At 33.2% G+C, this 17,449-nt stretch overlaps 3 protein-coding genes across 3 annotated transcripts; 2 read left to right on the forward strand and 1 right to left on the reverse strand.

The window, feature by feature from the left end:
* The first annotated feature begins 120 nt into the window (after positions 1-120).
* On the forward strand, positions 121-4,688 carry LOC103837350 (basic leucine zipper 43). The gene is made up of 2 exons (XM_009113711.3): positions 121-2,400; positions 3,076-4,688. Exons 1-2 carry the CDS (start codon positions 1,826-1,828, stop codon positions 3,104-3,106), a joined length of 606 nt encoding a protein of 201 aa, XP_009111959.1. The 5' UTR covers positions 121-1,825; the 3' UTR covers positions 3,107-4,688.
* Positions 4,689-4,932: 244 nt separating this feature from the next.
* On the forward strand, positions 4,933-9,021 carry LOC103837351 (dof zinc finger protein DOF5.4). The gene is made up of 2 exons (XM_009113712.3): positions 4,933-7,354; positions 8,464-9,021. The coding sequence occupies exon 1, from the start codon at positions 6,524-6,526 to the stop codon at positions 7,325-7,327; it is 804 nt and encodes a 267-aa protein (XP_009111960.1). The 5' UTR covers positions 4,933-6,523; the 3' UTR covers positions 7,328-7,354; positions 8,464-9,021.
* Positions 9,022-11,134: 2,113 nt separating this feature from the next.
* LOC103837352 (protein BREAKING OF ASYMMETRY IN THE STOMATAL LINEAGE) lies at positions 11,135-16,246 on the reverse strand. The gene is made up of 5 exons (XM_009113713.3): positions 12,481-16,246; positions 12,041-12,399; positions 11,800-11,937; positions 11,445-11,536; positions 11,135-11,356 (listed from the first exon to the last, which is right to left on the reverse strand). Exons 1-5 carry the CDS (start codon positions 12,566-12,568, stop codon positions 11,248-11,250), a joined length of 786 nt encoding a protein of 261 aa, XP_009111961.1. The 5' UTR covers positions 12,569-16,246; the 3' UTR covers positions 11,135-11,247.
* Between the last annotated feature and the right edge of the window lie 1,203 nt (positions 16,247-17,449).

The following is a 17,449-nucleotide window of genomic DNA, read 5'->3' on the forward strand; positions in this document are numbered from 1 at the left end:
TTCTAGAGGGTTTCGAATTAGCTAGACTGCTATGTATGAATTATGAAATATACATTTTTAAATAAATAAATAAATTAATAATGTTAGATTATAAAATTTTATTAACTCATAATTTTATCAAATTTTAAAACATTTAAAGTTCTGTTTATTAAATATTTATATTTTAAAGTAAGTGAAACATTTGATTATAATGTTGTATTGATTTAATTTTATATATTTAAATTTAATCTACATATTTCATTAGATTATTTGAAAATATTTTTTTGTATGGATGATAATAGTATGAAAGTATATGAATATATCTCTAACAAAACTTGCACCTTAACTTTTTTTTTTTTGTTGCACATATTAACTTGCACTATAAAAAAAACATGAACTGCATGATGAAATGGAGACAGTACTTGAAAATGACTAAGCTATACGACATAAAATAACTATAACCAGCACATTTTGTAAACTTAAGAGAAAAAAAATCAGCATTTGTAATATTTTCTACGACACAGCATTTTTAATCTGTATATATTAGATTAATTAACTTATGTACTTGTAATTTGAAATCATTTGATTAACAAAGTCAAATACTAACAAAAAGAATAGACCTTATACCTTTTCCTATATCACTATTCCTATATCATTATATCAATGTCTTGGCTTACCACCTATTCCGTTGGCAAGACACTATCGTCGTCCAAGACCATCCATTGCTATGTTATCGCCGAACCTATCTGTGTATACTAGTGCTGAATTGAGTTTCAAGTACAGAGACTATCATTGATGACATATATATATACAACTATACAAGTGTTGGATTGAGTTTCAAGTACAGACACACCTTTGTTGAGTCCAAATGTGGCCATTTGTGTAACGTGTAGAAACCAGCTCAACGTTAACAACTTATAATATCATCATTTTTTTTGGATACTATGTAATCTGCATTTGTACATCTGGTAAGGATCCTGACTGTGACGTGAGCTGGATAGAGCTTCAATGGGTTCAGGTTGGTTCAGACGTAACTTGCAGAAAAGAGGCCCATTGTCCATTTCTGGAAACAAGACATTGCCTCTCCGTTACGCTAATTACATTTTGGCATACCCTTTCAAGTTTCAAAGCTGTTAACCATCACAATCTCTTTTTAATGTGTTTGGTGTCTGCTTTATTTAGCCTCGAAATTCAAGTTTATCCCTCAATATCAGTCTGAAAACGATGCATTAATTAATGTCTTTTGACTTTATAGTAGTTTGTGTTTACTTTGGTCATTCTTTTCTTATTATATGATTCACAATTTTACATTTGTATTACCATTGTTCAAGTAGGTAGGCCACTTTGATTAATTCACTAATGGTACATCATCTTGAATCGATTTCCATTTTATTTTTGTATACTTTTAAAGAAACTACACCAGCCCTAGAATTTTCTAAATCGACGAATATATTTTAAAAGTAAAATTGTGAATGTAGATAGCTAAATACGTGCAAGTTAGCATCCACCAACCCTCATGGTAAAAATACTAATAACACGAAACATTGAATTTAAAAACAAAAGAAGCCATAAAAGATATTAATCCTTGACCAAGATGTTTAGATTTTGTCAAAAAGTATCACTAGAGAGAAGAAGTTAGTTAGTGGAGTGTTTCAAATGCTAAAGAGAAACCCACCAAAGATGTGAGTACAAGTTGTCTTCATGCAAGTAAATTTGTTTGCCATTAAATATCGTCTAACATCTTAATTAATTTAAGCCTACACTAATCTTTATCTCTCTCTCTCTCTCTCTCTCTCTCTCTCTCTCTCTCTCTCTCTCTCTCTCTCTCTCTCTCTCTTCCACTTTGATGATAAGACATCTAAAACCTAACATGGAGTCTAGTCCCCATCGCTCACATCATTGTTTCGATATTCTTGAAGGAATGCCACCACAGGACGATCATTTCAACTCGTCATTTCTACAAAACCCTAACTTCCATGTCCATTTGCAGTCTATATCACCAAACTTGTCGACCCGCAGCAACAACAACCGCTCTGATCACTTAGACCCAAATGGAGAACCCTTTTGCCACAGAGAGGGTCTTGATCCAGACGAAAGAAGGGCAAGAAGAGTGGTCTCTAACCGAGAATCTGCAAGAAGGTCTCGTATGCGGAAGAAGAAGCAGATAGAAGAGCTGCAGCAACAAGTGGAGCAGCTCATGGTTTTGAATCATAACTTGTCTGAGAAAGTCATTAATTTGTTGGAAAGTAACCACCAGATCATACAAGAGAACTCACACCTGAAGGAGAAAGTCAATTCCTTTCACTTGCTCATGGCAGAAATGCTAATACCTATGAGAAATGTAGACGGCAGCATCAATGACCGCGACGCGAATCATCTCAGAGGAGAGACATCGAACCGGACCAACACTTTCTTTGGCAGGTAAAGAAAGTATCATGTTCCAATCTTCTAGTTCTTAGTGTGCTATATTATACATGTAATGTTACTACACTAGCAATTACGTATATAAAAGATACAAACAATGCAAATCTACTAGTTTCACCGAAATTGCGTATCATATTCTTGGTCTATAAAGAAAATCAAACTTTTAAGCAAAAGGTTGAATAAAACACTGTTAACACCAAAAACCAAAAAAAAGGTAACTATGGTCCTTTCCTACATCAACAATTCTTCTTCTTTGTACCGATACCTCCATTGGAGATTCTACCATGGGATTGTTATCTCTCCAGTAGCTGAAACTACACTCTTCTTCTATTAGACAGAAGCCCAAAGGAAAGTTATCAAACCAATGGCTAATAGGGTTTCATTCGATAAGATTAATAAAATACTATAAATATGATTGGTATCTGAATAAATGATGTATATTTGAGGGTTGCCATAAATCAACTCTCATTCTTCATTTTAAACATATATGTGAATTGTTACATTTTCAGGTCTTGGTGACAATTCAAGTCTTGTCTTTCCTTTATTTTTAGTTGCTTATGAATAAAAATCTCATGAGTTATTTCAATTGCTATCTTTTATTTCTATAAAAATAAAGCTCATTTGAGGATAATCTAGCCTTGTTCTGAAAGTGCTTTCATCTTCTTGATTAAGGCATTGTACAGAGATAGCCGGGTCTGCATAGAAACGCGTGCAACGCACCTGAAAGTTTTAGCCAACTAAAACCCAAAGACAAAAGTATTTCTTTGATGTTTACTTGCTTGACGTTATGGTTTCACCATCTATTGTTGTTCTCTCCTCATAAATATTCACTGAGAAAAACGAAATAAAAAATAGCATCCAATAGATGAAATTAAACGTTCATGAAATTCGAGCAAAAAAAGAAGGAAGCAATTACGTATCCTACATTGATTTTAGTGTAATCATGCTCCTAAACTGACGACAGATTGAGTTGGGCCTTACGTGAATGAGTAGCTATAGTATACAGTGCAACGTTTACCACTCTTTTGAATGTAACGAATCATATAGCCATAATGTTTCCATGATTGCAAGAACTTTCATATTCTAAAGCCATCTTATAAATCTATCCAAATCACACGTACCACAATATATTATCCAGCCAATACACACACACGCACACAAATCTACTCTGCACGGTATGTATTCGTATGTATGTTAGTATGTGTGCGTTAATGTAGCAGTAGGAGAGATGAGAGCGGTGAGATGGGCCTGATGGGCCCAAGAATCACGTGACAGATGTGTGATAGTATAACGAGCTGGGGCCTATGGGCCTTACAAGACGTTTCGATCTCAACCGACCACTGACGGCTGGACACTGAGAATTGCGATCTCGATGGTGACCTACCCACTCAACTCACTGACGCCGCGTCGTTTAGTGTTTATTTTTACATACTGTTAGTAGATCATATATAGCTTTGCCACACAAAAAATTATATAGCTTTCAGTGCTTAACATAAATCGATAGTTCATTCCTATATATTTCTCATCAGTCTACGTCTTGCATCGATAACGCCAATAATAACAAAACTCATACCGTAGGTGGCATATGACTATATGAGCGATGATCACTGGATTATACATGTCACAATAGTCGTGTTTGCAGTTTGCATTTTGCACCCGACATTTGCTTACCCACATTCGTGGTCCTTTTTGCTATTTCCATTAGAACATGTGGATCAATTAATTTAAATTTTTTAAAAATATTCGTACACCATCCAAATGTTATGAACCATGAGCTATTTCAACGGAAGGTGTAAGTTCAAATTCAATCATAGCGTGAAACATATTTCTCGATTTCAGTTCACTGTAGTTAGGTGAAAAATATAGAATGTACAAAAATAGTTGCGATTACAAGTACTAGATTTTGTACACATACTCTACATTTGCATACCCAAATAGTTTATTAACTGTAGAGGAGTACGATGACGTAGCATAATAGGAACCACTGGAACAGACTGCAGAGCTCTTTGAATCAGCAGATAAAGTGGAGTGACCGACAAGTTGACAATCCCATGTATGTGGATATCAACAACTCTTCTTTCTCAGCCCTCCACATGTGATCTAATCCTTATCAACCGCCTATATTACTTCCAGTACAAAAAAACTTGCCTCACTATTATTAGGCTAAGTTTGTTAAGCTAACACAAAAGGAAATCCAAATTAAATAACGTGTTAATTAAAACTAGAACTGGATGAAGCATTGAATTTGATTGTAATATACAAAAAAAAAATTACACGGTAAAAGAGTGAAGAACAGTTATATATAGATGATATTTAGGGATAGTAAAAGTGGTTGATGCAAAATAGGTTAATTGTGATCGATATTAGTAATTTAAAATTTTAATCAATTTGTGAATTAAGAAGGTTAAGGTAAATGCACTTGCTGCTGTAGTTTTTTTTTTTGGGTTCAAAACCTCTGTAGTAACTTAAGAACAAGTCAATCAAATCAACTATAAACTACTCTGTGGATGGTTTGATTTCTATTATGGAAAGAAAAATATTGATATTATTAATGTTTTGAGCTAAAACATTTTATGAAGTAATTTATTAGCTGTGGACTGTTATACTAATATGTCAATTGTTAAAATTACCATTCAACATTGAATTATTTGTACATCTGAAAGCGATACAAACGTTTTAATTCAGTAGTCAAACCTTAAACACACAACAACAAAGTTAGATGCTAGTATAAATTAGATGTTACAAGCAACGACTTGTCGGCTTTATTTTACACTGCCTCCACTAAAATCCTAATACAAGTCTTTGAAAACAATGAAAGTAATTTCATCAAAACCTATACAAAACTTCAAATCCCCAAAGAAGCTTCGTCAGAAAACACCTGCTTATGTCATGTTTCAATTCCACACGCAAAGTAAGATTCCAATACTTTCTTAATCACATTACAACTCATGTTGGATATATTGTGTATACATCACAAATGATTCTAGCATGTTCAAGCAACATAGTTCAATTCGATCAACGTCGTGTACGTGGACTAAGTCTGAGACACATAGAAGGGATCAGTTAGTGTGTATTTATTTTTAATTTTTGCAATTGTCAGTGTCTAAGTTGAGGACCAAATAATTTATCAGGGAATTGAAACCGATGAGTAGCTCAATCCAGATTTTTTTTATATGGGATGTAAACCATGACCGAATCTCTCCTGGCTGAACAAATGATAATTTAGCTCCCGGTAAAACTTGAACCCATAATTAACGAATTTATGTCTTTTTCTAAAATCTTACAACCGAGCTATCAGTTGGTTAGTGTGCATTTTTTTTCAAAATAGTAACGAGCACAAATACAAAAGGTTAAGAATGTATTTAATTGGTAAAAATTTAGTGGACTTAGAGTAATTTTAGATCTAATGTAAAATATTACTCTAGATAAATCAACCAGTTGTACCTTCAATAATATATTTTTTATATATGTATTAACATTTCTTAAGAAAAAAGTTGAGATTTGATGTGAAAATAAGAGATGTACAAGCACTAATTTATCAATCATTGAACTTCTGATGCTACTCTTTTCTTTAAATAAAAAACAAAAATCGGAAATTTAAGAAAACAAATCGTTTTGATGCGAAAGATATTAATAACATTGTTGTAATTTAATGGGGTCAAATTTGGACATGAAGCTCCTTCTGAATTATATTCCTACGTTAGAAGATGGTAATATAATTCCTTAGTTCATAAAATATAAAATTCCTATAATTTTATGCATATTAAAAATATAATAAAAATTATAATAAATATATTATTTATTTTAGTATACATGTTTATAATTATGAATCAATAATATTGAATTATTTTAATATTTTAGTTAATATTTATTAAAAGTTTACAACTTAAAATTTTTATAAGATGTTGTGAAACAAGAAAAAAAATATTAAAAAATATCTTTTCAAAACTGAGGAAGTACAAAATATCATAAGGGCATAATGGACATTTGATTAGAACAATACCTGTTCAGACATATGAAAGATTTGTTGTCAGAGTTTCAAAAGCCGTTCCCATGCTTACTTCCTCTCTCTCTCTTTCTCTATTGTAACTTTAGAAGTTTCCTTATCCTCTCTTGAAAAATGCAAGATATTCATGATTACTCGATGACCGGAGGAGGAGGAGGAGGAGGAGGAGGAGGAAGAACAGGGAGGTTTTTCGGTGGCGGAGGAGGCGGAGATCGGAGGATGAGAGTGCATCAGAACAATATCCTTAACCATCACCAATCTCTCAAGTGTCCTCGTTGCAACTCTCTCAACACAAAGTTCTGTTACTACAACAACTACAATCACTCTCAGCCTCGACACTTTTGCAAAAACTGCCGTCGTTACTGGACCAAAGGCGGCGTCCTCCGTAACGTTCCCGTCGGAGGTGGTTGCCGTAAAGCCAAACGTTCCAAGTCTAAGCAGCCTCCGTCATCATCGTCAACTTCCACCGCCGACAAACCAATGGCACAAGACGGAGAGGAGAAACCATGCAGCAGCGAGAGCTCTTCTCTCCCCGCCGGCGCCGCCACTGCCGCTGCAGCAAAAGGCGTTATGGGCGCTGATATGCATAATATTAAACTCTACGGAAACGGGATAGAATGGTCTACGTTGCTAGGACAAGGTTCATCTGACGGTGGAGTTTTCGAGATGGGTGGTTTTACCGCGTTGTCGATTGATACGACACCGTTTGGATTCGGAGGTAATACTGTACAGCAGCAGTTTGAGGATCGAACGGCTCAGGTTGATCCCACTATGGAATTTGAACCGTTGGATTGGGGAAGTGGTGGAGGTGATCAAACACTCTTTGATCTAACCAGTACCGCTGATCATGCATACTGGAGTCACCAAGATCAGAATGATCTTACCTTCCACAATTCTGACAGCTTCTCTTCTTTTTGATCCACAAATATATTATACACATATAAGGTAAAGTTTTGAAGTATTTAATGGGTTTGAAAACGGGGTGTTTGTTATACAATATATGTGACTGGTTGTAAGAATATTCCCAAAATATAAAATATACATACCTCTTGTTTCTTAGTTTTTGGAATAGCCTATGAGTGCAAATTTTTAGATGTGGCATGGTTATAATTTTGCTTCGGTTTACTTATCGTTGTATGTTTGATAAGATCTTGATTTTCTAAGATGTTTTTCATTGATGTGTCTAATAATTAATAATTAACGTTATATCTTGATTGTGCATATAACAACTTGTATTTTGTTCCTTTGACGATTATGTAATTTTTCTTGTTTAGTTATAATATGTCGACGTTTGAGAGTGTGATCACTGATCAGGTGGTTTGATATTAATCCTCAGTAAGCCATATTATCTATAATGGTTGTTATATTAGTATTTTACAAATAAAGATCAAATATACATATTATTTTATTGAATGAGTTTTTCAATTATTTTAAAATATTTTATTAGAAATATTTTGAATAAATTATTTTAATATTTAAGATACCATTTAATATTTTTTTCTTTTCAAAAAATATTTATCTGTATTTGTGAGACACTTATATTAAAAAAGACTTATGGAATGTTGTTAGCTCTTTTTGTATAAACAATACGGAAACTCTATGTCTAGTCATATCTTATCTTTGGACACTTTATAATATCGAATTTAAAACCGAATAAAAAAAACTAAAGATTCTACCTCACAGCTTACTATTAAAGTATTAACCAATTAATAAAATTTAATTTGAACTAGTAGTCTTGGGTTTGTTGATGTAAAAGGGGAAAAGAATTTTTGAGTGAGGGATATCTTGTTCTTCAGTTGCGAATAGAAATTTTTGGGAATTGTACGCATAAACTAGAGAGAGCCGTGCCGTCGCCTTTAAACAGTTCTTGGCAAATAGACTACTAGCGATTGTGCATGGGACCAACGTTGTTAAGTGCCTGGTCTCGTAGATATTCTGAATACAGTTAAATGAAATATTTAAAAATTTAAAATTGAATATAACTCTGTAATTTGTTTTTAAAAATTTTAATTAGATTTTATAATAATATTTTTTTGTATCCCTTAAAATTTTAGGGTTGGCACGGATCTCATGCTTGACATGACATGCATTCTACATGGCTGAAGTGGATCCCATTTCCATGTCGTAATGTCAATGGCTGACGTACTTAAATCAATGGTCGGCTCGTTGTTTTCTCCAACTCCAATCGTTGCTCGAAGAAGACTTCAAATATCTTAGCCGAGAGAGAAAGAAAGAGTACGGATGGATCCTTTGTGTGTTTAAATAAAAACCGACTGTGGGCCGTTGGATTAGTAAAAGCTCTTAAACGCTTAGAATCGGAACGGTGACAGCGCGAATCAATGGTGATGATGTTGATGAGGGGTCCACATTAGGTAGGTGGTGGTCACTGTAGGGAAAAACACTTGAAGGAGAGTAGGTCCATCAAGGCATGTGCGTAAGTTGTAAAATCTCACACACAACGGGAATGTTGGGTTGGGCGGTTGGGATTGTCTGTGGGTTGGTTATGATTCCACCATGTTCCCTAATGTTTTCGCTAACAGTTTCATGATTTCTATTGTAACTTTTCATTGATCGACTCGTTTGACATAATTAGAAGATCTTTGTGCTCCTAATTTTTTTTGTTTTGGCATCTTTCTTTAGTACTATAACAGTACATTTCTCTTTCACTAATTGAAGGTTTCTCCAACCCATTCCTCAAATCTTCATGACATATAAGATTTGATCATAATACCACTCAATTCTTTTGTCTATATATCCTAATCGGCTAATCCCAGACTGATAGATAAACTACCTAGGTCGAAACCCAAACTGAAATTTTCCACATAACTATAATTTTGTTTAAAAAGAAACTCGAACCTCAGAAAAAAGTTTAGCACATTTTTAGGTCTTACTAACCACCTGACCATACTACTAACCATACTACTAAAGACATCATTAGTGGGAAAAACCAACGTGGGATTCTAAAAAATTAACAGTTTTAGTATATAATTATTTTTAATATAATAAAATACTTAAGCCAATAATTTTTAAACATGTGTAGAGTTGGTTTCTTTAGAATTGGAAAGAATCTTTCAAATGAGAGATCCACTATCTTCTCTCTTAATTTTCAGTTATTTAATTTTTTAAATGAGAGTTCATCAAGAGCTTGCCAATGCAAGTGCTCTAAACTTTTGTCTATTTTCACTCTTTCAACATTTTCAATCTTTCCTCCCGCCAGTAATGATCTCACTCCCGGAGCATATCAACCCTCGGTTAGGTTGTTATTATATTCACTTATATACCTAAGTAACCATACACAAAAACACATGTAACGGTTTCGATAGTTCAACTAGCATATTACCTACTATCCAAAAATAGAGAGTCGGAAAGGTCCCAAGTTAGAATACGAATTTAGCTTACTATGATCTTTGTCTCAAACTAAACAAATTGTTTCCGCATCTATTAAAATAAACAATGTTGAATAACACAATATTCTATATTACGTTGTAACATTTTCCTCATAAAAACAATTTTGGAGAATGAAAAGGTTTGGAAACACTGTTTAACATAAAAATTACAAAATAATGTTTTAGCGGTAAAGATTGTGGACTTGTGCCTTGTATATGGTACTGCATACTACAAATGACGTCTATGATGGTTACTTAGCAATAAGAGTCTTATACATACACTACACTAAAGAACTTCATGTTTAATTATGTGAAAATGTAATTAGGGACCGATTTAACAAGCCTCTTGTTTTCTTCTGTCCGTCTATGATTCTGCCACATGTGAGAGAGAGCTAATGTTGATTGATTTTGTGATTTGAAGATATCGAGCAATCACAAGTGCATATTATCGAGGAGCTGTAGGAACATTGCTTGTCTATACGAACAACGTCACAAGCGTAAACCGAGTGTCCAAGCGCACTAAAACCACCATAACCCTGCCCCTGGCAACTTCATGTTGTAATCAATGGAACATCACATTATGCAGAGAAAAACAAAGATCAAGCAGAGAAGGTAATCTAGTTGCCAGGGTTTAAAGCTAGCTTACCAAGTAAAGACCATCACCTTTATGGGTTAAAGCTACAAAATGTAGCGGCGCGCTGTTACTTAACGCTGCCATCTGTTTCTTCCCTACCGAACACCGTGTTAACAGTGGTTCAATATTATTGCATTGCTTGTTGAAACGACATTGTATTCGTGTAATATGAGAATAATAGCTCCCTAGGAACCTATATTATATATTTTTTAAACTAAGACCTTGTTATGTAGTATCGTCAAAGTTCAAACTATATAGTAATATGGATTTTGAAACATATTGCAAAGTGGACAAGTGAAAAAGCATGGAGGTATAGATATGAATTGTAATAAAAAGGCTCAGGGAATCGTCTTCCAAGGATCCGATGAGAAGAGTGAGATGTCTTACTTCTAGCACCTCTAATGGAGGATTTTGGACTATAATTTTTAGCAAAATAATATTAAGATATTTGATGGGGCTCATGGTATTTTTTTAAGGATTGGGTACTTAAAACCCTTAATTAAGGACTGATTGTTAGTGAATTCTTACACTATTTGCGGGTTTCACGACACGTGGCGATCTGCGATTGGTTCCGTTTTTAATTTTGTTTTTTTTAAAACGGACAAAAAATAATAATAAAAAATTCTAAATAGTTTACCTATGAGCCACCGAGAACACCATTGAAGGTGTTCTTATGGTCCTTTTGTTAGTTTGATAAAATACATATGAGTTCAAGTCTAAATTGTAGATTATTTGGTCTTTTCATAGCGTTTCTTTTTATCATAAACAGAGTGATACAAAAGAATCTCATAAAAGCTTATAGAGTTGTATTTTTTTTTTTAGAATCTACAGCATTGGAACCCTAAAGCTATCGGTTTTTGTTTCTTAGGAGACAAGTCATCTGGTGTAGGCATCAGGACAGGGCTCCCCATCCACTCAACTCCCAATCTGCATAACATTTTCGGTTCAGGGCACTCAGTCCAAACAAAACAAACAAAAAAACGTTGAACCCATTTTTGTTGCTATTTAAACTCACATGGGAAATGCAAACGATCCCCTTCCTTCATCTGAGTGAGTAGACCCGGTAGATTTATCAGATGCATCAATATCTTCTTCTTCCTCGTTTTTCTGCAACAAATGAACAAATTTAAATTTGAAACACTAGCACCAATAAGGAGCTTGCCTAATGGATATAACTTTAAATTATCTAATAGGTATCTAAGGAGTCATATGTTCAAGTCTTGTTAGGTAGGTCTTCTCTCAATAGGAGAGTGTATTTAAAATGGTTTGGATCTTGGCCTATTAGATGTATGGACTTACTGACCTAGAACCCACTAGTCACCCAAAAAAAAGGAAAGAAAAAACAGGAACATCTTAAAAGAAAATATTACCGGATCATGAACACCACAAGAGACATTTTCAGTTTCTTGGCATGTAGTCTTATCGGCCTGATGATATTGTTCTGTCCCTATAATCTCCAGAGAGTTATTCTTCTCTCCTTTACCTACCCCTTGGTCTCCATAAATAAGCTGTTTTAAAACAAAAAGCAATACAAATTAAAAAAAATGTGTTATACATGAAATTGATGCGTTAAAAGATTTTAAGCCAATAACAATGTACCCGACAACGAACCTTACGCTGTACCGTTCTCGGTGACTTTTCAGATGACAATTCCACCTCTTTCCTCTCTTCTTTCCCTTCTTTCACAACGTCGAAACCTCCATCCTCACGGTCGAAGCAAAAGACTATGAAGCCTGCAGGTTCTTCTGAGGCCGGTGGCTGCGGCAAGCTCAACCTCCGGTTATGAGACGACGATGTCGGAGAAACGCTGCTGCTGCCTCTTAGATGATGATGATGACGTGTCCCCGGTGGGCTTAGACTGAGCTTCCTCTCTGACCTCTTCTTCTTAATCTTCCTCTTTGTCCTCTTGAACATTAGAGTGTTGTTGTTCGTTGTGTTACTGTTGTTAGCAACTCCATCCTCCTCTACGTCTGAAACATACAATCAGTGAGATAATTTACACAATAGTTATTAAAAAGTGAAAGTAGCGATTATAGAATAAAGCGGAAGACCTATAGGAATCTTGCAAGCCAAGAAACAGGAGGCCCAATCTTTGACTCTCCAAGTAACAAGTTTTGGTATTGTCCATTGTGAAGCCATGAGTGTTTTCTTTGTGTGGAAAGAGACTTTCTCTTAGATCTTTTTCACGAGAAAATGGTTTTCTTTGTGTGTGTGTTGGGCTTTACCAAGAAAATAAATTCAGAAGGAATAAAGAGGGATTTATTATGAGGGAGAAGAGAATGATTTGAAATTTGAAAATAATACTGGGAGACAATAAATATATTGCCATGAATTGGGGAAGGGGTTACAATGTGTAACACATGAATGCATTTAATACTATTGGAATAAATGGAAATAACTTATTTTTTAGGAATTATAATAATTGGGAAATAAATGCTATCATAGTTAATATACACTGCAGAAAAAAAATTCAGTATACTTCATTTTCTCATTTTAAATCTGTAGATTTATTTCATTCAATTCCCGTGGATCAAAAAGACTGCATAACGCATGGAACGGTGGCTAGAGACATGGATGAGTTTTTGAAAGAAGATATGTACTTTAGATTACTTCTTTGTATGCACTACTACAAGTACAATGGTTAATTTCATGAGCATGCAGAAAGTAAAACAAAATTCGTGAGCCACTTAGGGACCGTGGGGTCTCATATTGAAGATGTGAGGTTTGGACTAAAAATTGATGGGCTGAAAATGTTTGGATTGTTACTAGATATTGACTTGGACTGTGGAAGCTCATTTGGTCCACTGGTTTGATCAAAAATTCAGTTCATTAATGCTTTTATACCAGGAAGTCTGAGTTTCGATTTCCGGAGAAAGCAGAATTATATAAATTAATGTGAAAACGGCTTATAAAAAAATTGCAGCATGGCGTAAAAAGTACCGTCAAGGATGAATTCGATAAGGCGGTTCAGGTGATGTAGTTAGCGTGAATCTTCATAAAACATGTAGAATTGTCGGCTGTCTAATCATATGTAATATTTTTCCAAGTTTGTAATAACATAATATATCCAACGTTAAAAAAAAAAATATTGACTTGGGCTGGATAGTCCGGCCGAACGATAGACCGGCAAATTGGTAGGTTTTAGCATGGAGTTATTTAGCTAGTTACCTTGATTCTAGAAAATATTTGTTTTTTGTAAATTCGTAAGTAATTAGAAAAGCTCTTTTCGCGATTAAGTTTCATAAATATTAAATAGCATAAAATTTGTAAAAAATAGGTTCTTGTATTAAAAATATCTTGATACAAATACAATGTGTTCTCAGAAACATTAGCCTGAAACTTGGAAAAAACTATGCAACTTGTTTCCCTACCTGTAAACATTTTGCAAATACATCCCACATCAAAGTTACTTTGCAAAGTTTAGTAAAGATTTTTTTTTCTGTCCGAAAATCTTATTTCATGATTCAGATGAGAATTATAATATTATTATACAGATTCTGAAATATAGATTATTACATAAGTAAAATATGGTTCTATATATTATAAACGATAAAAAAAAATATGATGTTTTTAAGAACATTTGATTGATTAACTTTTTGTTATCTGTTTTTTTTTTCTAATTCATTTCATTCGAATGCAAATGTTGGTTAATAATATAGTGATTTTGTATTTATTCCTTTTGTATACATGTTTTAAGTACAAATTTATTTATCAAAGTTTGTTGTACTTTGTTTTGTAAATATATAATTATATATATAAATTAATGTAAAAAGGTGCATGTACATCACCACTTTAAAGATGGACATGCACCTTTTTACATTAATTTATATATTGAACTTTATCAGTCATGTGAGCTTTTTAGAATTCTTACTTTCTCTCTTAACGTCGAAAATAGTGATACATAAAATTTGTTAAAGCAAGTAACTTGAACTCAGGCACTTTGCTGAACACGCACGGATTTCACCGGAGAAACCAAAACTGTAATATACAATATCCAAACTTGACATTTATTACATATATTTATTACATGATATTATATATATATATATATATATAAACTGATATGGGCATTTGGATACCTGTTCGAGTTCAGATCGGATATTTCAATATTAGGGGTTTATAATCCGTTTGGTTATTTTTACATATCGGGCCGGATTCTTGTATTCTTATTTCGGGTTTGTTATTTCGGATATATAAGATTTTGAAAAACGAAATTAAATTTCTCATTACTCAAGTTTCTTATACTTAAAATTTTACAATGAACTTAACAGGCTTTTAAATTTTAATAGTTGAACTATTAATAGGTTTGAAAAAAAATGTTGAAAATAAAAAAAACACTAATTTAGTTGTTGTTTTGAGAATTTGAATCTAATTTTTGTTAATGCAAGAAACAAAAAGCTTGAGATGCATTTTAAGTGAATAGTAAATCATTTTGTCCGCAATTATATGTATATTATATGATTTTGAACCATATACAATATCAATATAAATATTTTGAATAAAATAAGATAAATAAACTAGAAATATAAGGTAAAGTGTACATATGTTCGTTTATCTTCGGATCCATTTGACTTCGGATATCCAATCTCTCTTAATTCAATATTACGTAAACTATAAATTAATGCCTCAACTTCTAATTTCTACCACAAACAATATAATATGAAAGTTAAAAGATTATATATCTCTACATTTGTTACTTCTATTTCATTTTTTTTGTTTAACATGAGGATATCTCAAGCGTATGGAATAGTCGGGACTAGTCCCCACGAAATTCGTTAAGTCATTAGTTTTACAAGTAACAAAATTAGAAATTAAACTTTTACAGAAAAATAGGGTAGGGTTCTTCAGTGATTAAGTGCAAAGAGCTTTCATCGGTAATGTTGATCTTCATCTGGGATAATACTCTCCTATACAAGCTGAAGTTTGTTTTTTCAGGGATTAGCAATGCCGAGATGTAATACAACAGTCACTTTGTGTTGGAGATTTAGGATTTAGAAGCATTTTAACTGTTACAAAAAGATCCTCAGCTTAATATACTCAGTATTTTGGGTTTACAACTTTATATAAGTGATATGTTGGTGAATTCAACTATGTTGTAAATGGGTGTGTACTTGATAAGAATTCATACATGTTTTGCTTAATGTGAACGATTTTGTTACCTTCTTGTTTTAAGCTCACTAAATTGAAATATCTAAGATATATTTATACATATATGTCGCAGCAGAATTTTGTCTTTGTCAAAATTAAAGATGGGTGTAAATTTTCTTTAAAATGTCTTTAAAGTAGGTAGACAGAAATTTTGATTCGAGTAATTTAAAAATATATTATCTTGATTTATACTAGCGTATATCATGATCATTAGTCTATAATTGGATTGTATATAAAATAATATTATGATACGTATATTCTTAGCAATGTATTAGTGTTTGTTACTTTGTTATATTAAATAAATGATTTTGTTAGCCTCATTTAGCTGGTGATAACTTTAAATACTATAAGATTTTGTTCCGATTGGACCACATTCTCAATAATATGAGGTGCATAAGGTTCAGGTTAGAGGGGGCCACAGCAAAGCACATGTATCACGACCATAGCTGATTTGGACAATCATGTTTTTAGGGAAAATTATTAAAAAAAGTAAAACTATGAGTCTATTAATTTAATTTCACTCAAAAAGAATTCGAATACTATATTGGTCATAACTAGCTAATTACTAGATTACTTCTCTTGACACTATATTTCTTCCATTTATCCATTTTTATCATTACTATATATTATCCCAAACTATATTGGGATTTTTGCAAAATTGACCTACAACTTAAAGTCAAACACAAAACTAACCTCCTTTTTTTTTGAAAATTGGTTTTGCCCTATTCACCCCACAAGTTCATATAATTTACGAAAATGCCATCAATTTTTTTTTATTTTTATTTTTTCGAAAATGACATTTTTACTCTCTCACCCTCATCATCTTCAAGTAATTACAAGATTGCCATTGTCATCAATACCACAACCACCATGAACAACCAATTTGAAGCTCTTAATGCTCCCAAAATCGATTTACCCTTCTTCTTTTTCCATTCTTGTGAACTAAACACAACATATCTCTCACTTTCTCTCCACAATGAGCTAAAAAAACCCAAGATTTTGATTCTAAAATTTTTATGGTTCATAAAGTCATAGAAGCTAACGATTATGGGTGGGTGACTTTCGTTTGTGATTCTGTGTGCTTGGAGAAGCCTTATGTATGCTAAGGAACTTATCTCACCAATTTAAGGTATGACATCGAGTTTTTTTCCAGATCTGTTCGTCAGACGACTTACTTGGGAAGTCGTCTCGCTGTAGACGACTTACCTTTCAGTCGTCTGGCAGTAGACGACTTACCTGGAAGTCGTCTGGTCAACGCAGAGGTTATTTTTGCAATTGACTTTGAAATCTGTAACCTGAGACGACTGAAAGTTAAGTCGTCTACTATTGTTTGGTTTCAAAAAAAATTCCAAAGAACCTAGACGACTTACATTTCAGTCGTCATAGGTTAGTTTTGCATTTGACTGGATAATTTCAAAAGTTTGACTTCCCCAGACGACTTACATTTCAGTCGTCTGGCGAAAATTAAAATAATAATATTTTTTTTTAAAGTAAACGACTTACAATTAAGTAGTCATAGGTTAGTTTTGCAATTGAAAAAAAAAACTTCAAGATTTAATTATACACAGACGACTTATAATTCAGTCGTCCACCAGACGACTTAATTGTAAGTCGTCCAGGACTTTTTTCCGAGATTCTGGTCAAACCTCGTAAATCCTGGACGACTTACATTTCAGTCGTCTCGTGGACGACTGAATTATAAGTCGTCTGTATATAATTAAATTTTGAAGTTTTTTTTTTCAATTGCAAAACTAACCTATGACGACTTAACTGTAAGTCGTCTACTTTTAAAAAAATATTATTATTTTAATTTTCACTAGACGACTGAAATGTAAGTCGTCCAAAAAGTCAAACTTCTGAAATAATCCAGTC

This window comes from Brassica rapa, chromosome A09, assembly GCF_000309985.2.
Source record: "Brassica rapa cultivar Chiifu-401-42 chromosome A09, CAAS_Brap_v3.01, whole genome shotgun sequence".
In the NCBI taxonomy this organism is placed as follows: domain Eukaryota; kingdom Viridiplantae; phylum Streptophyta; class Magnoliopsida; order Brassicales; family Brassicaceae; genus Brassica; species Brassica rapa.

Excerpts from the sequence above, each read along its gene's own strand:
- LOC103837350 (XM_009113711.3), top strand. The coding sequence starts at position 1,826 with ATGATAAGACATCTAAAACCTAACATGGAGTCTAGTCCCCATCGCTCA. Across the intron at positions 2,401-3,075 it reads ACCAACACTTTCTTTGGCAG|GCATTGTACAGAGATAGCCG; the intron begins GTAAAGAAAGTA and ends TTCTTGATTAAG.
- LOC103837351 (XM_009113712.3), top strand. The coding sequence starts at position 6,524 with ATGCAAGATATTCATGATTACTCGATGACCGGAGGAGGAGGAGGAGGA.
- LOC103837352 (XM_009113713.3), bottom strand. The coding sequence starts at position 12,568 with ATGGCTTCACAATGGACAATACCAAAACTTGTTACTTGGAGAGTCAAA. Across the intron at positions 11,938-12,040 it reads CGAGAACGGTACAGCGTAAG|CTTATTTATGGAGACCAAGG; the intron begins GTTCGTTGTCGG and ends GTTTTAAAACAG. Across the intron at positions 11,357-11,444 it reads GGATCGTTTGCATTTCCCAT|ATTGGGAGTTGAGTGGATGG; the intron begins GTGAGTTTAAAT and ends AATGTTATGCAG.